General features: G+C 36.1%; 2 protein-coding genes across 2 annotated transcripts; both read right to left on the bottom strand.

The window, feature by feature from the left end:
• Window positions 1-384: 384 nt before the first annotated feature.
• LOC121420600 lies at window positions 385-10,446 on the bottom strand. The gene is made up of 6 exons (XM_041615263.1): window positions 10,027-10,446; window positions 9,033-9,274; window positions 8,064-8,174; window positions 7,640-7,790; window positions 6,343-6,463; window positions 385-3,092 (listed from the first exon to the last, which is right to left on the bottom strand). The coding sequence occupies exons 1-6, from the start codon at window positions 10,382-10,384 to the stop codon at window positions 2,801-2,803; spliced, it is 1,275 nt and encodes a 424-aa protein (XP_041471197.1). The 5' UTR covers window positions 10,385-10,446; the 3' UTR covers window positions 385-2,800.
• Window positions 10,447-10,921: 475 nt separating this feature from the next.
• Window positions 10,922-22,650, bottom strand: LOC121420599 (ankyrin-1-like). Its single transcript, XM_041615262.1, has 3 exons — window positions 20,173-22,650; window positions 17,731-17,888; window positions 10,922-11,072 (listed from the first exon to the last, which is right to left on the bottom strand). The coding sequence occupies exons 1-3, from the start codon at window positions 22,648-22,650 to the stop codon at window positions 10,922-10,924; spliced, it is 2,787 nt and encodes a 928-aa protein (XP_041471196.1).
• Window positions 22,651-23,438: the final 788 nt, after the last annotated feature.

The raw sequence follows: 23,438 nt of genomic DNA, 5'->3' as shown, positions 1-23,438 counted from the left end.
CCACAAAACATAAACTTCATATATTTCTGAGTATTGAAATTGTTCTTATTGTCGTTAAAGTGATTGGTTAACATTGGTTTGACTTTTAAAAAATCTGAGCTAGAAGGTCACACTTGTTACCTGTGTCTGTGATATGTTACAGAAATGAAGCCCAGAAAAAAATGCGTTTGAAAATAATTATTTAGTGCTGCAAAAATTGAAATATAAAGTGACCGGAAACCCCATCTTAATTTCATCCCATACACTTATGTGTACTATTTAGGTGTCTATAAGACGCCTATCTACAAAATCGGGGTTTGCCTTGTAGTCTTAGCTTTTTATTCTCAATAATGGTTGTTTTCAGGGCTTATTAGTTCTAATACATGCACTTGTACACATGTTTCATCTTTGTTTGAGAATTTTTTAAATCAGCTGCTCACAAAGTTAAACAATACCTTTAAGTAATATCTTATTGGTTACTATATGAGCTATTAAACTACGTATATTTAAATTGCATTAATAATATGTTCATTCACTGCAATATAATCGTATTTATAACGTAACCATGATAAAAACAACGAATATCCTCTTCAGTTATGATGCACAAAGCATTAGTTTCTAAGATAAACTTGGCATAGAACAGGCACTTCATCTGGTTAATTATAATTTTCACAAAAACATCTTCTTGTAAATCGCGATGTAAAAAAATGATATCTGCTGGAAGGATATCACTATAAAAAAAGTACAGACATATCAATTACTAAGACAAACAATATGGTTAACTACACAAAATATATATTCGTGTAAATTGGCTTCGCGATATGATGGAAGGATATCAGTATGAAAGAAGTGCAGAAATGTTTATTAAGAAGGCGGAAAGCATTTCTATTTATTTGAATGAAAGACAAAAGAGCACCGTCGATTAAATGCCTTGCTCACAGGCATAGGTGCTGAGACCGGGGATCGAACCCCGGACTTTACTGTGTATAATCAGGCGCCTTAGACCACTAGGCCACAGCACCTCCATCGTAACCTCCCTCTCAATATACTAAGATATATCTCTTTAAACAATTTGATTAACATTATATATCAATAAGTAACACATTCAATGGAGAAAGTAAAATGTCATGCTGTTTACATTGGAACAGAAAATAAAAAAGTCGTTATAATTGCTAAATAAGAGTAAAGTAAATATGTGGATATCAATAATTGATTAAACCTTATACTCAGTGAAGATAATTCAAACCCACAGTTGTGCTCTGAAGTGAGTGGTCCCCACCATGAAACACACTCCTTCATGCTGAGTGTTGAATATAGATAATATTTACAATGTTTGACGAGCCCAGAGAAACAAACCTTATTGAATGTAATATTTTATTTCCTGACTTCACAGCTAAACATCTCAAACATAGCAGAACTTTAAATTTCCTGGAGGGTTTCACTGCCTTTTAAACACAACTTTATCTATAAGATATATATACATAGTGTAAATTTTCAATTCAGTTACATCTATATCTATACATTTGCTGAAATTTTTATTTCGGCTTCTTGCAACCTAAAGTAAATACAACACATTTCTCTGGGTATATAAGGAATACGTCCAAGTTTGAATGGTGGACCTAATATTTGCTCTAAAACCTTTCAAACTTAATGACAGAAAATATCACAGGATCTTGTATCATCGAGAATTGAGCGAAATATTTTAGACAATCTGAATATAATAATTTGGTTACCACATTGTCAATCTTGACATATTTCTCAAAGTTCATACACACAATAAAATATTCAGTTGCGATGTATTGGGAAATACTTTATTTCGTTTACCTCAGCTACATACACAATAATATTTTGAATACGAAATTAATAAAAATCATGCAGTAAAATTATTTTGTGAGTGTTCTTTAAATTAATGCAAACTGAAGATATTTTTCAACCACATACCCGGGCATAGACCGGTGTGTTGGCTCAGTTGATTTGATTTGACTTTATTTTACATGTTTCACATAAATATGAATATAATACAAAACAATATAGCATATTGAAGAAATAACATCGTACATAAATGGCCTCATTCAGTTAGTAGAGCCAACTGATGGCATCATCAGTTGGTAGAGCGCCAGAGAGCGTCCGTTTCACACCCGGGAGTTCAGACCAAAAGTCCCTCATGACCATGTTTGGTGTTTAACATTTCGGGGATAGAGCCTCGTCAATCTGGCGTCGTAAAGCGACTGTTGGGCCCACGATCAGTTGGGCAAATTTTAGGATTATTTCGTTCAATGTCTATTTCGAACAATAAAATGTGAGCTTCATTTTTTTATTTTCATTTTCATTGTAAATTTGGTCTCAATAGACGCACAAGACATTTAAGTAAAAGGTCATCGAGCGCGGATAGTCGCCGAAAATGTCGAGAGGGCGGGTTGTTTCAACCCCGACGGTTTTAGGATTAAATCAATGAAGAAAAGCTGTTGTGTCGTGGATAATCCATATGTTTTAACTATATATGTTTATTTCTTCAGTGCCTAAATCTCTTCCATTTTCATTTTACCATCCAAACAGTCCTTTTTCACTCGGTAAACCATACGCCTCTTCTATCAGCTCTTAACCACCATGTACATCTTGAAATATCATCTGTTTGGCATAGAAACCATTACACATGTAGAAAGCCAGTTGATTTGAGGCTGAATCTACAATTTGAATTTTTTGTGGAAATTATTGACTTTTAGATTTGCTACTATATAACGATAATTCCAATAAATCGATACATTTAGGATAAAGAATTCCATTTCTTTTCATTACCTCTTTTTTGGTTAACTGTTATTTATCAACACTCAGACAAAAGCTCATCAACCAAACGAACGTACTTGATGTCAATAAGGGCTTGTCTCAACAGTTCGCGTTCTTCCGATTTCTTTGTTCTTTTCCTCCAATCACGAAGCATCTGTAGCGTGCCCATGCATGGTTTATTCCTGTTTTTCTCTAGGAATGGCAAGATTTCTGACGAATAAAATCCCAGTTTACCTCCCAGAGCATCGACGTCCTTCTCTTTGTCGACCCGCCCAGCAATATCCCTCAGAATGTCATCGGAAACATACGCAGACTCTTCCCTTGGTGTTCTACAAAAAACAAAAAAAAAAACTTCGAAAATTATGAAGATGATAGTTGATTGTGATGATGTTCAACGGTGATTATAATGACTGCATTGATCATCATCCTCTGATTATTTGCAATACTATTTCATACTTACAGTTCTTGGTCACCTAAATGGATACATTCCTCTGCCAAGGTCCAAAAAAAGAAATACCGAAAGATAATATAAAACATGAAATAACTTCTAACACGATTTGAAAAAAATATATATATTTTAAAGACAGAGCTAAAATTTTCATGAAAAACCAATAATGAAAAAAATATATTCAAGTATGATCCAATATGGCAATTTTATCTATCCGTTTTTTTCCATCTGCCGACCAAAGAAATCAATTAAAAAATCAAACATTCAAATGTTCGAAAGCTAGTGTCCTCAAGCGGTGAAGTTACTTATTTCCTCTAAGAAGGTAGTCCAGGATAGAAGAGGCATAACCTTGTTTTTTTTTATATATACAATATTTTATGATGGGTTCTTGTCAATTCGAGGGTGCTGATTACGAATCTGAATGATGCCACTCATGTAACCTTGAGCAATTTCCGCAAATTGGCAAAATCCAATATGGCCGCCAAAATATGCAAATTACCCATGAAAATCCTTAAATTGTCCACACATTGGCTATGAAATGCATAAAATCGTGTGGCAGGAGTGAAATACTCTCTGAAAAATAATTTTTGACAAAATATTTATTTTCCTGATATTCAAAATGGCCGCCAAAGGCCCTTGTATATTGTATTATGTACAATATGAGTAGAGAAAACTAGTTTTCACAAAAATGAGCACTAAACAGCAAAAAATCGAGATGTACGAACGAAGTAATATATGCAAATCATCATTACTAACGAGATATGTCATTTATTATGTCATATATGGGAACATTTCTGTATTTTGATATCTAAAATAGCCGCCACTTGCCCAAACAGTATTGCGTACAATGGCAATGGGGGCCAAAAATTCACAAGAGTGATCACTAAAATGCATATTATTAAGATTAAACGAGTGGAATGCTGACTAAAAACATAATTGTTAACGAAATAATTTATTAATATGCCATGTATGTGATGAATGTTTTATTTTGATATTCAAAATGGCCGCCAAAGGCCCTAAAAGTATTATGCACAATGAGAAAGACAGGCAAAGAAATCACAAGAGAGAGCGCTAAAATGCATATTATATGTGATAAATTGATGGGATACTTTCTAAAAACATATTTTCTAACGAAATATATCCTTCAGGTTTCAACTTTGTGTTAAATACTGTATTTTTACTTTCAAAATGGCCGCCTTAGACATTAACAGTATTATGTACAATGTAAAGTGGGAAACCAATATTCACAAGAGTTAGCACCATAATCATGAGTTAAATATTGTCTGAAAGCATAATTCTATTAAGATATAGCATTTATTCTGCCAGTTAGGTGATAAATGCTGTTATTGGAAAGTCAAAATGGCCGCTACAGGCCCTTATGGTATTATGCACAATGTGAATGGGAACAAATAATTTCAACAGAATTTGGTTTTGCTTGGACAAATGGTGATGTATGAGTGAAATATTGTCTGAAAACATGATTTATAACAGAATATATCATGCCTTATGTAATTTACGTGATAAATACTGTATTTCAAAATTCAAAATGGCTACCATATGCCCCTTTTGTAAACATTATTTGTCTCCACTCAATTGAATATTATACGATAAGGGCTTATGGTGGCCATTTTCAATTTAAAAATGCAGCATTTATCAACTTAATTACACATGATATGATATATCTCGTAAGAAACCATAGTTTTAGACAATATTTCACCCTTTCACAATTCAAAATCATATGCATTATTTAGAGTCAAGCAAAGCCAAATTCTGACAAAATTATATGTCCCATGTTACAATGTACACAATACTTTAAGACCTATGGCAGCCATTTTGGATTTCAAAGTACAGCATTTATTACCTCCACAAGCAATATGTGATGTATTTAGTTAGAAATCATGTTTAAGTCAATATTTTTAATCATATATCACAGTTATATGCATTTTATGATTCTCAATCTTGTGCAAATTACTTTCTCCATTCGCATTGTACATGATAAATATAGGGCCTATGGCGGCCATTTTGAATGTCAAAATACAGCATTTATCACAATGACATAAATGGCATATCAATGGCAATGATGGCAATGATGTTTTTAATCAGTATTCCACTCGTTTATCTTAATAATATGCATTTAAGTGCTTACTCTTGTCAATTTTGGCCCCGGCCATTGCATTATACATAATACTCTTTGGGCCAGTGGCGGCTATTTTAAATATCAAAATACAGCAATGTCCCCATATATGACATAATAAATTATATATCTCGTTAGTAATGATGATTTGCACATATTACTTCCTTCATACATCGCGATTTTGTTGCGGTTTAGTGCTAGTTTTTGTGAAAATTAGTTTTCCCTATTCATATTGTTTATAATACAATATACAAGGGCCTTTGGCGGCCATTTTGAATATCAGGAAAATAAATATTTTGTCAAAAAATATTTTTTCAGAGAGTACTTTACTCCTGCCACACGATTTTATGCATTTCATAGCCAATGTGTGGACAATTTAAGGACTTTCATGGGTAATTTGCATATTTTGGCGGCCATATTGGATTTTGCCAATTTGCGGAAATTGCTCAAAGTTACACGAGTGGAATCATCCAGATTCGTAATCAGCACCCTCCAATTGACAAGGAACCATAAAAAATATTGTATATATAAAAAAAACAAGGTTTGGTCAAGTTCCTATGGGGCCTATCATCTTATGAAATGTAGCGCTTGTAATATGAAAAATTCAACCCATTTCATGCTTTGTAAGGTGTTTTCTTTTTTTACATAAAAATAAGTAATTAAATGAATAAATAAAACACCAGATCCATCATTTATCCTGCCAAGGACATTTTCAAGTCATATCCTCCACATCATTGTAAAGTAAATTATTTTCGCTTTCGGTACTAAAAATACTTATATATTAGGTTTAGTTATTTGACATGTATAGATATTGGATTCTAAGTCGAAATTGGAGTTCGTATGGAAAATAAGCCTATTTCCATGATTTCAGCGTACTTTATCTTTACCATGGCCCATAGTATATTCCATTCTCTCACGTGCTTGAAATAATGAATTATTGAAATATTCCATGGGGTTAAGTTTTATTTGTCAATACTACATACTGTCAGATTCTCACCTTGATTCAGAAGTAGAAGCAGAACCTATATTTTCTGTAGGATGATTGCCAGCTGATGGAGATGATGTCGCTATCGTTGATTGTGAGCAAGCTCCTTCCTCTGATATCACCGTAGCTGTTTCTAAATAAGAGACGAATCACATATTAACAAAATTTGAATCACTGTAATTAATTGAATGGGACATAATAAACTAATGAATATAGGGATGGTCCAGGCTGAAAATATTTTTACCTTAATACATAGAGTAGAATTCACAGAGCACACTGTCGAAAATTTCATCAAAATCGGATAACAAATTATAAAGTTATTACAGTTTAAAGTTTAGCGATATTTTGTGAAAATAGTCTCATGAATATTCATTAGGTGGGCTGATGATGTCACATCCCCACTTTCTGTTTTCTATTACATAAAACCTTATTTTTTTCATTATTTCATACTCTTGTGAATAATCCAAATTTTCTAGTTCGTAGAGGAAAAAATTTGAATAAACCTAATTCCATATGATAAAATACAAAAGAACAAGTGGGGATGTGACATCATCAGTCCACCTAATGAATATTCATGATAACTGTTTTCACAAAATATTGCTAAACTTTGAAATTCAATAACTTTGTTATTTGTTATCCGATTTTGATGAAATTTTCGGCATTTTGCTCAGTGAATTCTACTCTATTTCTTAAGCTATAAAAACGTTTAGCCCGGACGATCTCTTTAACATTAGTTCTTTCAATTGCATGGTGGTATTCATGTATTTGGTTGAATAATTATATTGCATTTTTGGTTCATTTAAGCATTATCTACATTAATCCCATTCATTGATAGGCACCTAGTATTGAGTCTGTAATTCTTCGATGGTCGGATGTATTCAGATGACAAGCCACATCGGTCTTTATCTATCATATCAAGCTGGTATTTCATCTGAGACAAAGAATTGGAGGTACGATTTTCTATTTCTTTGTTAAAAAATACTAAAACAATAGCATCAATAAACCCACGAGAATATCCATGAAGACGTTGAACAAAATGTTTAACCTTTTAACTGCTTTAATGATTCTAAAATTTTAGGGCTGATTTTAGAATTTAGTTTGTCATGTAAAACAATTAGCTATTGAATAATTTGAATTGGACATAGTCACTCTATGAAGGAACATGGATATATCATCAATATTTTCCTGAAATATATCTATACGAGATTTACGCCTCGTTGAACAAAGCATCTGTCATTCCCTATCTAGATCATGAAATCTTGTACCATCTTGACCAATCGCGCTCATGCATATTAAGATTATTATAGACCTTTTAACGACATTGGAACGATGAGCTCCTTCGTTGTATTCTGTTGTAGGGTGAAGTGTAGGTTGAATTTATTCTCAGAAATGTTTTGTGTATCCACCTCGAACATTAGTTTGTGCTCAGTTTGGTGACGGATTTCTCCTTCCTTGAGAATCTACAATAAAATTACATAATGTTGGAAGGGAAATTTGTATAAAAAATGAATCAAGAAGTTATTGGTTATTAGCTACATAACACTTTATACGAGTGACCTTTTAATTCTATAAATAGTTAATGAAATGTTTGGGTTTTTGGAAGAAAACTTTATTTGACCTTGCCTCGTACACAAATATGCAATAGCATAGTGCGATCAGGTGATATGACTTGTACGTTATAATAAGTTACATTCAGCATAACTTTGGTTATAGAATCATGAAAATGATATTACCCGAGGATCGCCTTTCAGAGTGCTTTCTTTGCAAGAAATTTTCAATTCCCCTGAACGCCACCTGACTAAGAACTGCTCCCCAGGAATCGGGACCTTATATCCTTCTGGAATCTTTGAAAAGTAAATTAAAAATGTCATGACATAAGGCGTAAATACATAAACAGGGCGGTGGAGGGGGCACAAGGAACCCTTTTTTCCCATAAAAACAAAGAAAATGTGACTTACCGGTAGGCCTATCTACCCCGCTCACATGACTCATGAAACTTACGGCACCTCAGTTTAATACTGTAATAATTGCATTATTCAGAACAGAAACAGACCATATGGGATCCCAATATAATTAGGTGACCAAGGTAAGTCAATAATTATTTCAAGTAGTTGGGAGGTTAAAGTCGCTATTATACAGTTATACTATAGTATAGTCTTATTTCCACAGAAAAACTAATGACAATGGCATTACGAATTATATCTGAAATATGAAAATAAGGAGTAGCCTAACATAATGTGCTATAATTAGAATCTTGTATCTTTTCGAATATTTTCTATTTCTGATATTCAGGGTATACCTCTGGGCCTTAAAAATTTTCTCTTCAATACAGATTGACTTGAAGTGATATCACTTTATAATCTGCTAGTTCACATATACTTTTCCTTGTTGACGATATTCAATGTTTCGTCATCTAAATAATCATGATTTCAAAAATTTGTTTTCTGCAAATTTACTATATTTGGATCTACGACGATATGATGGCAACCAAGCCTGATTGTAAAGACTTCTCATATATCAATTGCTGCGTTTGCAGGTTTACCTTTAACACCGGTAGAACATTTTCCCCATTTTTCTATGTAATATTACATATGCATCTTTAAAAACTTGTTTAAGACTCTGTAAGCTTAATTATTATACATAAGGTATCTGTTCTAAGAATATGAGAAGAAATGTGGTGGAACCCTTCCAATAAGCCTAACCTGTCCTTCTGCAACGTTTTGGTCCCTGACATTGACCCACAAAACGGGCATGGGATTTCTAGGTGCTAGTACAGGAATGATTGGTGTACAAATAACACGTTTCCCAATAAATATCTTTCTTATTGTAGCAATAATCCAGAATTCTGAGAAGTGTTCCAGGTCGATATCTAGATCGCGATCTCTCACAACACATTTTGGGATACTCGTGCTGGTGGATAGAAACGCTTTAAACTTTGCAGAATCTGTAATATCATTAAAATAGAAAATAGAAATGTGTCATTCCTCTTTCTACAAACCCATGAAGCCAAAAGATCATTCTGTACGAAATATATGTATCGTTAAACAAAGGGATCAAAATGTACTGATTTTATATGAATGGCCTTTTCCCAACACTTTATCGAAAGCGGGAAATTAGATTGACAGATGAAGCAGAAGTGGAAAGTTATTAATCTACAGAATACAAAGAAGAACGTTTCATTTACATTCACTCTCCACCTCCTGACTATTTGTACTCAAATTAGATAGCCTTGGAAACGGGCCGTTTTGTTCTAATTATCCCCCTAGATTCTATGACGTCACGTTATGTTTGATTAAGTTGTGATTACATGCGTTTGTTGTAACGAACATATGCGCTTTCTGAGCGTTCATTCTGCTCCAAGTGTAGTGGCTGACTTGTTAGCGCTAACAACACCTTCACTAACGGCGCTTCTGTGCGGCCGCTAGTGAAAAAACCCGATAAGCCCATGGCATGATCCGAGCTTGAAATACATGGGTGTAACAGCAAAAATGGAAGAAACTTATGTCGTTGTATTTTACTCGTTCATATCTTTCAAACGTTGTCTAGTTGTTTGGGCAATGAACTACATTGTAATCTTAAAATAGAAAATAATATATCTTCTGCAATAGTATTACTCAGTTCTTCAGAAATGTGAGTGGGGAAAACTTAGTGAAAGGAAAACGACCAAAACCAAAGAGGAAATGGAAAAGGAATTACCGTTCTTGCGATAATAGATGTAAACTTCTGCATCAGTAGGCTTTGTAAATGCACCACAGTGGGGCATTGTTACTCTTACAGGGCTGTCAAAGATTGCGTCAGAAGGCGACATCTTCAATCCAACCGAAATGATGGCTTCTGTTTCCTTCAGCTTTAGCTCAGGTGGGACCTCTTCAGTCACTTCCACAGTGATGTCCTTTGCACTGTAGATTTCATATTTGGAAATTCTGACAGTAATGCCATGCTTCTCAATTTGAATCAAGTCATATTCTTCATCAGTATGACCCTCATCGCTTTCTGCAGCTTGGGTTTGAGTTCCATTTTGCTTACTCTGCTCCCTCTTATCATCCTGGGACATTGTGACATCCTCTGAAGTTGCGTCAGCAGAGACTTTAGAATCCGTGTGACGTTCTTTATTCACGCTTTCTGTGCATTTGTTGAAGAAGAGTGAATAAAAAACTGGCATAATGAGCCTTCAGCGATTGACACAGGGCAATGACCTCAAACAAACACTGTATGGTTGCATATGTACCTCGGATGCCCCCCACACACAAACATGTATCCCACACACATGCACCTACAGACCCTTATACAGACAAACACATATTATTTTGTCTCTTATAAAGGATATTAATTTAAATATACTAACAGTGGTATATTTAAATTCATATCCTTTATAATGTAAACATATTATTAACACTATTATTAATGGCAATAACAATAATAATGATAATAATAACACTAACAACAAAAACAATACTACTAATACTATAATAATACTAATAATAATATCAATTCTTATCTACCAAGTCTTGCGAACTGTTCTCCCAACGGGCCCTGCACAATTTACCTTTCCCTTTTCTAAAACATCGAGAGCCTGACCCATGGAGCCTGACTAGGCAGGAGGTCTAAATTGTAATCTAGGATCGAACCCACTGTCTCCTATTAATGAGACAAACACTCTACCACTAAGCCACCAATATCGGTTGTGATGTATTGCCTGCATCTTACCTTGATAGTTGTGGGCCTCTTCAGGAGATTTCATTCTGAAAATTAATAAAACATGAATTCAATCACAACCATTAAATCGAGGTATGAAGACATAATATTGACACTGATGGCTCATGATCCTTTGATATTTACAATCTAAGACAGGGGTTCTGAAACTACGGCCCGCAGAGCTTCTAAATCCGGCCCCCGAGACTCTGCTGGGATTTTTTTAATCACTTTTAAGTCACAATATGAAACATAGCTCAATATGATAACGTTGTGTATCCACGTAGACCTAACCGTAATAAAAGTAATGGCAGTCAAATTTGACTTATGAACAAAGTTTAGTGGAGTCTTTACTGTCTGTTCGATCTACTTTCTGTTTGGATCTACATACAGGTGCAAAAGTACATTTTCCATAATGAACATTTTCAAAGGACTAACTCATACCGAAGTACCTTAGTAGTCCGGCAGCCCAGGAGGTTTATTCAACCGAAAGCCGGACAAGCAAATGACCCCATAGCTGGATGGCATGGACCTTGAAGTTTACAAAAATGCATTGCTGCCGGGTTTTATTCGTGGTCTTCCCTCCGAAATGACGTAATATATGACGTCACTACAAAATGGCCCTATTTTACCATTTTGCAGACATTCTACACATAGCATGAAGTCAAGGGAGAATATCTCAGCCAAATCATGCTTGTTTTGTATGAAACTTTCAAAATATATTTTTCAAGTAGTGCACAAGAGATATGCAAAATTTCACGAACAGAAATTATTGTTTACATATGCAAATTACGTAATGAAATTTGCATATCATTAGTTTTGGAGATTTCTCGCATAAAAATTGTCAAAAATCGATTCAGAAATTTATTTTCTTTTTTTTAGTGTACTTTATTTGATATTTTTCCTCTCAAGCATAATATTATTGTCTTCATCTATATCTCTACTTTAAGAAAATATATAACAGTAATTTAAAAAGACATTATAGACTGTGATTTCAGCCCCCTTTTCAATATGGTGCGCACGTAGAAATCGTGCGTTTTTGGCCTATTTTCACCATATGGCTGAGGTGTGCGAACGATATGCCTACTTTATTGATGTTTTCTGCATTTTGCATGATATTAAATCTTCCAAACAACATATTTTCATCTTCATGATGTCTCTGGTGATCAATCAATGATTTCAGCAATAATTGATTGCCCACTGGGCAGTCTATAGGCTACGTTTTCAGCCTAGTTTTCAACAACGAACCTATACCATGTATGACTGCATCGTTGTAGTCGAGTCGGATAAGGGGGTTTCTATGTACCATAAAAATATTTTTCACTGAATGTTTTGGTATTTGCCTAAAGTGTCTCGTTAATGAATCTTGATGTTCCCTTCCCAAAATCGTGTCCAACGGAGTTCAAAATTGATATCTTTGGCGGCCCTCTTGGACTTTTTTTTATGAAAATCAATTATTTTCATATTTTATTGCACAAAGTCTGACAATGGGAAATTTCAAATCAATACGCATTTCACTAGGATTTGGATAGTAGAAATCGGTTGAATTTTTTTTCTGAATAGTCCGGTTAATACATTAAAAAAAAGAATTCATAAAAAATTTTGAACCAAAATGTTCATGTGCATTGACATATATCTGTTTCATCTTGCATCCGATCGCCTTTGTTGATGTGCCTAACATGCAGAAAATAACGTACTTAGCGATCGATAGAAAGGTATGTATTACTTGTATCATGTGTATGAGGGTAAAAGGCATTTTCTACACAAAGCAATTTTTATGATAATTAAATCTCTTGAAAAAGATAGAAGTTCGAGGCATTGCTCTGCATTTTCATTTTGCATGCAATTACTCTCGGGCACCTTAAAGCATAGTCCCACAAGAACCAGTAAAATGTTACATACAGTACCATACCATTATCCATAGCTTGACTATTATGATATCGTGCTTTTCGGAGCCCCCAATGTGGTAAAATTTTGTTTTGAGTATGTAATTTTTTCCTTTAAATCAGCTACATATAAAGAGATTGGGGCATAGCAAAGCTTACCCCTCAGGGGGCTGCCAAAGTCACCCAATCTTTTTTTCGTATCTTGCCAGTTTCTCGGAAAATTAGTCATTTTGAGGCAAACAGTGTTTCTGCCTTGCGGTAAAGCCCTTGTTTTTGTTTTGTAACCACATAAAAATGACAAAGTAGGATCTTCTTTATCAGTTACATATGTCTATTTTCATTCTTTATTGTAAAAAAATGCAATGTTTGAGCCCCCATTCAGACAAAAGGGCATTTCTGCTATATAGTAAAGCTAGCTTTGATTTTGGAAACAACTTGGAAATAAAAGAAGAGGCATTTTTTTCTATCAGCTACATGTAAAAAAAAGTGCTGGCACATCGACTGCTACCTTCTTCAGAGGCTCCAAAATTGGCAGATTTTCCCCATATTGGAAAAAATATGGAAAAGGGGTGGGTGACTTTCGGAACCCCCGGAGGGGATACACTTTGCTGTGCAACCACTTATTAGCAGCAGATTGAAGAAAGTCTACTCCTTTAATTCCATGTAGTTTCAAAAGAATGAAACTGGCTTCACCATATAGCAGAAACGCTTTTTGCCTGAATGGGGGCTCGAAAATAGCACATTTTCCCATAAACAGGTAAAGTATGGAAAAAGGGTAGGTGATTTCGGCGACCCCATAAGGGGGGTATGTTCCAATATGCCAACACCTCTTTATATGTAGCAGATAGAGGAAACTCTACTCTTTCGTCTCCATATAGTTTAAAAGCAATAAGAGTAGTTTTACTACATAGCAGAAACACCTTTTGCCTCAATGGGGGCTCTAAAATAGCATATTTTCCCCAAAAATAGTTAAATTATGAAATAGGGTAGGTGATTTTGGTGAGCCGCTAAGGGGGTATGTTCCAATATGCCAACACTTCTTTATATGTAGCAGATAGAGGAAACTCTACTCTTTCGTCTCCATATAGTTTAAAAGCAATAAGAGTAGTTTTACTACATAGCAGAAACACCTTTTGCCTCAACGGGGGCTCGAAAATAGCACATTTTCCCATGATTTTGCAAATTACGTAAAAGGGGCGGGTAACTTTGGCAGTTCCCAAAGGAGGTAGGCCTTACTGTACCAGCACTTCTTTATAAATAGCAGATAGATGAAAGTCTACTATTTTGTCTCCATATAGTTTAAAAGCAATAAGAGTAGTTTTACTATACAGCAGAAACAACTTTTGCCTCAATGGGGGCTCGAAAATAGCATATTTTCCCATAAATAGGTAAATATGGAAAAAGGTTAGGTGACGTCAGCGACCCCCCAACGGGGGTATGTTCCAATATACCAACATCTCTTTATATGTAGCAAATAGAAGAAACTCTACTCTTTCGTCTCCATATAGCTTAAAAGCAATAAGAGTAGTTTTACTACCTAGCAGAAACACCTTTTGCCTCATTGGGGGCTCGAAAATAGAATATTTTCCCATCAATAATTAAAATATGAAATAGGGTAGGTGATTTTGGTGACCCCATAAGGGGGGTATGTTCCAATATGCCAACACCTCTTTATATGTAGCAGATAGAGGAAACTCTACTCTTTCGTCTCCATATAGTTTAAAAGCAATAAGAGTGGTTTTACTACATAGCAGAAACACCTTTTGCCTCAATGGGGGCTCGAAAATAGCACATTTGCCCATGAATTTGCAAATTACGTAAAAGGGGCGGGTAACTTTGGCAGTTCCCAAAGGTTTTACTGTACCAGCTTTACTGTACCAGCAATTCTTATATGAAGCAGATAGAGGAAAGTCTACTCTTTCGTCTCCATATAGTTTGAAAATAATAAAGGTGGCCTTACGACATAGCAGAAACACTTTTGCCTCAATGGGGGCTCGAAAATAGCATATTTTCCCATAAATAGGTAAAATATGGAAAAAGGGTAAGTGATTTTGGAGACTCCCTAAGGGGGTATGTTCCAATATGCCAACACCTCTTTATATGTAGCAGATAGAAGAAACTCTACTCTTTCGTCTCCATATAGTTTGAAAATAATAAACGTGGTTTTACTAAATAGCAGAAGCACTTTTTGTCCCAATGGGGGCTCGAAAATAACATATTTTCCCATTAATGGGCAAAATACGTATAATTATCGGGTAAATTCAGCAGTCCTCAGAGGGGGTAAGCTTTGCTGTACCAGCACACCTTTCTTGTAGCAGATAGAGGAAACTCTACTCTTGTCTCCACATAGTTTAAAAACAATGAAAGTGGCCGTACTACATAGCAGCAACACTTTTTGCCTCAATGGGGGCTTGAAAAAGCATATTTTCCCACAAATATGTAAAATATGAAAAAGGTGGGTGATTTCGACGCTCCCTGAAGGGGGTATGCTTCAGTATGCTAGTAGCAGATAGAGGAAACTCTACCCTTCTTATCTCCATGTAGTTTAAAAAGAATGAAAGTGGCTTTATTCCATATCAGAAACGTTTTTTGCCTTAATATGGGCTCCAAAGTGGCATATTTTCCAATAAATGGGTAATAATGGTATTTGCCCTTTAACTAAGCAAATAAAGACATACACATATACTGTCATGAAGCGTTACAGTCATGACAGTATTATCGGTATATTACATCCTCTTTCGTGTCAAATGCTGATATTTTGAAATAGTTGTTGATGTTAATGATTGAACAGAAAGATATCAATGCACATGCAAATTTTTGACCAAAATCATGCCCATTTCGGGATAAATATTATTTCAAAATATATCATCAGAAAACGAATTAAATCGATTTCTACTATCCCAATCATAGAGAAATGCGTATTGATTAAAAGATTGTCCCATTGTCAGACTCTGTGCAATAAAATATGGAAATAATTGATTTCCATTTTTAAAAAGTCCAAGAGGGCCGCCAATGATATCAATTTTGAACCCCGTTGGACACGATTTTGGGAAGGGAACATCAAGATTCATCAACGAGACAGTTTAGACAAATACCAAAACGTTGAATGAAAAATTGAGTGAAAAATATTTTGATGGTACACAGGAACATCTTATCCGACTCGACTACAACGATGCAGTCTTACATGGTATAGGTTCGTTGTTGAAAACTAGGCTGAAAACGTAGCCTATAGACTGCCCAATGGGCAATCAATCTGTGCTGAAATCATTGATGTATCACCAGAGTCAAAATGAAGATGAAAATATGTTGTTTGGAAGATTTAATATCATGCAAAATGCAGAAAACATCAATAAAGTAGGCATATCGGTCGCCCACCTCAGCTATATGGAGAAAATAGGCCAAAAACGCACGATTTCTATGTGCACACCATATTGAAAAGGGGGCTGAAATCAGTCTATAATGTCATTTCCAATTACTGACATATATTTTCTTAAAGTAGAGATATAGATGAAGACAATGATATTATGCTTGAGAGGAAAAATATCAAATAAAGTACACTAAAAAAAAGAAAATAAATTTCTGAATCGATTTTCGACAATTTTTTTATGCAAGAAATCTCCAAAACTAATGATATGCAAATTTCATTACGTAATTTGCATATGTGAATAATAATTTCTGTTCGTGAAATTTTGCATATCTCTTGTGCACTACTTGAACAATATATTTTGAAAGTTTCATACAAAACAAGCATGACTTGGCTGAGATATTCTCCCTTGACCTCATGCTATGTGTAGAATGTCTGAAAAATTGTGAAATAGGGCCATTTTGTAGTGACGTCATATATTACGTCATTTCGGAGGGAAGACCACGCATAGAACCCGGCAGCAATGCATTTTTGTAAACTTCAAGGTCCGTGCCATCCAGCTATGGGGTCATTTGCTTGTCCGGCTTTCGGTTGAATAAACCTCCTGGGCTGCCGGACTATAGGGGCCAAATGGTTTTCAAATGGGGGTCTGGTCATGCAAAAAATCACAACCATATGGTCAGTTTTACGTTTTTGTACATGGTTTTTGAAAAAAGTGGGGAGCTGTCAACTCCCCACTTCCACGGCCCCTGCTTGCCCCATCCTTGTTATAGTCTACAGCAGACATGGTCTATTATTCATTCTACTTTGACTACAAAAAATATTGATACTTCAAGACATTATCTGTCTCCCCAATACCAGGTATGTATAGGTACAATCTAGATTCGTTTTAATATGTTTTAAAGTTCTACAATTTGTTATCATTAATATTGACTTTTGCTGTGTTTTGAAATCTTTTCTAATTTTGCCTGCGTTCCATATGAAACTGTTATAAATTTGTTAGATTAAATGTGCCCAAAATAAGGGCCAGATTACAAAAGAGGGCATGTAGGACCCCGACCGCAAGGGTCATTGTGCTTCGCGCACAATATTTTTTTCTAAGTATCCACTTCACCCTGGCCCTTTCAGGTTTACTTGGAGTCTCATCTGGCCCTTCAAAGTAAAAGTTTGAGAGCCCCTGATGTAAGATATCAAATATATCTACTAAAGATAGAGGACATGCAAGAAGATGGAAATTAAACATTTTCGAACAGACAATCTTGTAATACAACCATTCACGAAGTATATTCTAACAAATTAAGAACTATATTTTCTCCTCATTGTCTTGAACTTTTGAACTGTCAAGACAAAACTTTTTTTTTTTATTATTGAGTGTTTAACATAATCGCTTTCTCACTTGTAGAAAGAAAGAAATTATGGATAAGAAAAAGTGTATAGTTTAAGTCATAAAAAAATCACCTCGATAAGATCATCTGTCTAACCACTTCATCTTTGGCATAATGGATTGGTAGTTTTCCTGACTTATCTTCCAGGTCTGTCTTAGCTCCATTGTCAAGTAGATAAAACACCAAAGCCTTCGCAGGTGATAGGTTTCCATTGTAAATCTCGTCTGAAATCTGAATCGAACAAAAATATTAAACCTATGCCTGTTATTTCAATCGATCTTACAGCCGTGGAGTGGGTGATCCCCCCCCCGTGCCGAGTCTCCGATGTCGGTAATGCGGTCGTGAATAAACTGCCTCGATCACAAAAATCCCCGTTGAATTACAAAAACTTTTTCATGCTAAAAAAAAATACCAGATATTATTCCTGCATTCAGACCGCCCCTATCACTTTCCGGGGAAAATTCTCTCAATCAACCCCTAGAAATAATGTATGTAAACTTTTGTTCAATTCTATCTTGGTACTTTGTATAGATCAGGGCACCGTCTTACAAAGAGTTGCGATTGATCCAGTCAATCGTAACTCTATGAAAATCCATCAGTGTAATTTTTTTTCCTACAGGAAATGTACCTTTTGAACAAAGGCGAACACACCAAATTGTAAAGAAAACAAAGAATTTGTGGATTCATATCTAGGTGTTGTTTTCAACAAACATGCACTTTATATTTGGACTTTGCCGGCTTTCCATATTTGCGATTGATTCTGGGGACTGATTGGATCGATCGCAACTATGTATAAGACCAGGGGCCCGTTGCAGAAAGAGTTTCGTTTAAACGCAAGTAAAAAAATCAATCGCAAGTCCCAAATGCGCGCTGTGGATTGGTTGAAAATCAAGTTGCGCCTGATTTTTAGAGTTTCGATTGATTGCAACTCTTTCTGCAACGGGGGCCAGCCCTAGGAAACAAAGTTTAATATCACGTGATCCTGAAGAGTGATTTGCTATGACACCATCAATAATAGTATAATATCTCGTACGATACCCGATAAAGCGCTTTCATGCGTATGTGTAGCCTGCAGCTGTGCTAACCCCTCACTCGAGTAAAGGGTCTGAATGTGCAGCCTACTCATGTTGCCTTGTTTACTGAAGGCCCTTGCATGTGCTAGTCTTTGCGTGGAGACTCACTTACTGATCAAAAATTTCAATCAGGGTCTGTTCCTGCAGACTAGCTTATGTGAGCCAACAACTGATAAAACGAATCGAGAGTAGGGTAGTGTTAAAACTAGTCTGTAAGCACAGACCCTGATTGAAAGTTTGATCAACAAGTGTGTCTCCACGCACATAAAAAAGGGATAGGGCCTTCAGCACACAAGGCATGAGTAGGCTGCAATTCAGACCCTTTACTCGAGTGAAAGGTTTGCACGGCAGACTTTGTTAAAGCCGGGGTTGCAGTTGTTCGTTCGATTAGTGTGTGGAATTCAGAGCAGAGCAATATAGTCACCGGAGTAAATGTCATGGAAGCGGAAGGGATCTGTTTAACTGAACAGTAAAGACAATGTAGTCAGCAATAAAAATTATGATGTGGTATGTAAGTGCTTCCATAAAATTTAGCTATAGATATCCTAAAACATAAAACATCTAATTTCCACTAAGCATCGAGATATGGGAGAAATGTTCAAAATATAATGCAAAATGATAGCCCAGTTCATATCATTCAAATTATTGAATCTTTACTGAAGTGTAGACCGAAATCAAGTATGAATCACCTTTCGTAGCGTGTAGCTTTTTCTACATTTCTCCCTGTTTTGTAACAGAGTTTGATGGCCTCATGGAGACACATCTGACCGTCAGCTGACGGGACATTAAGATCAGTTCCTTGAGACACTAAGTTCTCAATCGTGGGGGTTTGACCATTTTGTATTGCAAGATGAATATCCTTTAAAGTCAGTTAGGATACAAGAGGGTTGGTTGGGTTTATCCAGGTAAAAGTTTTGCAGCGATTTGAAAATAAAAGTTTATTGACCCAATTTACGACATTTTGGCCATTTGGGGAACGTTTTGATAAGATCTTCTAAATCTTCGACTAACATAAGCTCTTTTTATAGAGCCAGGCTCTGTTATGGCTGAAAAAAGGGAGCAGAGAAGCAGGTTTATTGTTACAGAGACCTATTGCTTATTGGAATGTCGTAAACATATAGATTTTTTTTTTTTACTTATGCCTCTTCTTCCTGTACTGAATGACTGACATTTTTTTATTCCTGTGCTTAATGTTTTTTTCTGTTCTGTCAAGTCAAATCCTCACTTTGAAAAAGTAGGTTCCTACAAATTTTTACAAATAAAAATCAAACTATTTTACTGACTCAGAATTTATTTAATTTGTATACTCGAAAAGGAATTCTGCATTTAGGGTCATGTATCGTGTCAAATTCTTATTGTTTTGGCCCATTAAATCCTCAATATTGGTATCGCCCTCCCAACGGCTATACCCATCCTTCATCCTCTGTAAGCCAAACATTTACCTCGGTAAGGAAAGCTAGGTTGAGACAATTCGCAACGATCATCAAGGGTAGTAACACAAGTAGAAATCTCTGCTGACGAAGAATTCCTTCATCAATACTTGCACCTTCAGCTTTAAGAACTTGAACAACGTCAAAATGATTTCTTAAAAGAGCGAAGTCTAAAGATCTCCAACCATTTTCATTTCTCATGTTCACCTCAGCCCCTTGACTGACGAGATATTTGGTGATATCAAGATGGCCTTCGGAAGCCGCAATGTGTAAAGCAGTCCAACCATTGTTATTTCCTTTCTTCATATCAGCCTCTTGACTAATGAGATATTTGGTAACATCAAGATGACCATTCCGAGCAGCAAAGTGTAATGCAGTACAACCATTGTTATTTTCTTTCTTCACCTCAGCCCCTTGATTGATGAGATATTTGGTTACTTCAAGATGACCATTACTAGCAGCAAAGTGTAATGCAGTCCCACCATTGTTATCCTCTTTATTCACCTCAGCCCCTTGATTGATGAGATATTTTGTAACATCAAGATGACCCTTTTCAGCAGCAAAGTGTAATGCAGTCCTACCATTGTTGCCCTCTTTATTTACCTCAGCCCCTTGACTGATGAGATATTTGGTTACATCAAGATGGCCATTATAAGCAGCAACGTGTAATGCAGTTACACCATCGTTATTTCCTTTCTTCACCTCAGCCCCTTGACTGATGAGATATTTGGTTACATCAAGATGCCCTTTATTAGCAGCAAAGTGTAATGCAGTCCCACCATTGTTATCCTCTTTATTCACCTCAGCACCTTGACTGATGAGATATTTGGTAACATCAAGATGACCATTCATAGCAGCAAAGGTTAATGCAGTCAAACCAATCTTGTCCTCTTTCTTCACCTCAGCCCCTTGACGGAGGAGATATTTCGTAACATCAAGATGCCCATTATGAGCAGCAACGTGTAATGCAGTCCAACCTTTGTTATCCTCTTTATTCACCTCAGCCCCTTGACTGATAAGGTATTTGGTAACATCAAGATGACCATTCATAGCAGCAAGGGTTAATGCAGTCAAAGCAATCTTGTCCTCTTTCTCCACCTCAGCCCTTTGACTGATGAGATATTTGGTTACATCCAGATGACCATTACCAGCAGCTAAGTGTAATGCAGTCCAGCCTATGTTGTCCTCTTTCTTCATTTCAGCCTCTTGACTGATGAGATATTTCGTTACTTCAAGATGATCATTACAAGCAGCAAAGTGTAATGCGGTAAAACCTTCGCTTCCCTCTTTATTCACCTCAGCCCCTCGACTGATAAGATATTTGGTTACTTCAAGATGCCCATTACCAGCAGCAATGTGTAATGCAGTCCCACCATTCTTATCCTCTTTATTCACCGCAGCCCCTTGACTGATGAGATATTTGGTTACATCCAGATGACCATTATGAGCAGCTAAGGGTAATGCAGTCCAACCATTCTTGTCCTCTTTATTCACCTCAGCCCCTTGACTGATGAGATATTTGGTTACTTCAAGATGACCATTATTAGCAGCAAAGTGTAATGCAGTCCCACCATTGTTATCCTCTTTATTCACCTCAGCCCCTTGACTGATGAGATATTTGGTTACATCAAGATGGCCATTATAAGCAGCAACGTGTAATGCAGTTACACCATCGTTATTTCCTTTCTTCACCTCTGCCCCGTGACTGATGAGATATATGGTTACATCAAGATGACCTTTCTGAGCAGCAAAGTGTAATGCAGTCCCACCATTGTTATCCTCTTTCTTCACCTCAGCCCCTTGACTGATGAGATATTTGGTTACATCAAGATGGCCATTATGAGCAGCAAAGTGTAATGCAGTCCAGCCATCGTTAAATTCATTATTCACATCAGCCCCTTGACCGATGAGATATTTGGTTATATGAAGATGACCATTGAAAGCAGCATTGTGTAATGCTGTCCCACCATCATTATTTCCTTCGTTTATATCCGCCCCTTGACTGATCAGATATTTAATGACATCAAGATAACCATTCAGGGCAGCAATGTGAAATGCAGTCCAACCATTTTCATTTCCTTCTTTCACATCAGCACCTTGAGAGATCAAAAATTCTATAGCATCAAGATGACCAAAGAGAGCAGCAGAGTGTAAAGCAGTAAAGCTCTCAACAGACTCTGTAATCTCAGCCCCTTGATCGATGAGAAAATTCAACAGCTCCACTCTGCCGGTCTTTGCTGCAATCATTAACGGTGTCCAGCCTTCAGCGGTACCCTGATTCACGTTCGCCCCTTGACTGACTAGGCGTTGAACTTCTTCAAGGTGAGCATTCTTTACAGCCATTTGTAACGGAGAGTAGTCGTCTGTATTCTCTTTAACCAGGCTTGCTCTAAGATTATCGATGGATGTGGATAATTCAGAAATTCCTTGTGGAACAGCTAGAAAACGTGGTGTGACCACAGAGGTCTTCCTTTCCATCATTAAAACCATGGTGTAGAATCTTGTTTTTTCTCTTTACGTGTATACAAGCCAACAGACTTTGGCGCTTTTATTTCACTCGATTTAGATAATGATGCTGGAAGATCGACGTCTTCTACTTCCATGTTACGTTTGTCAAGTTACCCTATACATTGTTAATGCAGTACTAAAGCTTTACAATCACTGCAAAACGGTTAATTGTATGCATGTTATGATATACTTCATGTGCAGCAATGTGTGATCCACTGTCGTTTCCTTGGGGTGCTGTAGAGATAATTCAGGTGTAACGCTGGAGCACTATGTCTTCCGATGAAAATCGTGTACATTCCATGCAAACTTTAGCCTTGTTTCAGACAAATGAGTTATATATTATACTTGTTCTTCCCAAAGAAATCTCTTATGATTATACCCAAAAATCTAAATGTAGTTTCGTGCAGTTAGAATGGCAGCGAGCGACGTCCAGCATCGGAATTGACGGTGTAGTAACTATTACGAATGAAATTTGACGCCCTCTACAACAATGGAAGTTATAATAGTCAAGATATTGGCTTTCAATGAATAGAATAACGTTTAGAATTGTCAGTCGCTCGCCCGATCCAGGATTTTAAAGGGTGCATCTCCCCCCCCAAAAAAAAAAAAAAAATTGAATGAAAAATTAATAAAAAAAGAATTGAATGAATAATTAATTAAAAAAAAATGAAATTGATAGTATAAGCCTATTAAAGTGCAATCGAATCGAGCAAGCAATTCGTCATGGTACGTCTGTTAAATTGTTTTTAAGGTGACAAGTACAATGAAGT

Source organism: Lytechinus variegatus, chromosome 8 (assembly GCF_018143015.1).
Source record: "Lytechinus variegatus isolate NC3 chromosome 8, Lvar_3.0, whole genome shotgun sequence".
Classification (NCBI taxonomy): domain Eukaryota; kingdom Metazoa; phylum Echinodermata; class Echinoidea; order Temnopleuroida; family Toxopneustidae; genus Lytechinus; species Lytechinus variegatus.
The sequence above is the reverse complement of the archived record's forward strand: the minus strand, read 5'-3'. Positions and strand labels throughout refer to the sequence as shown.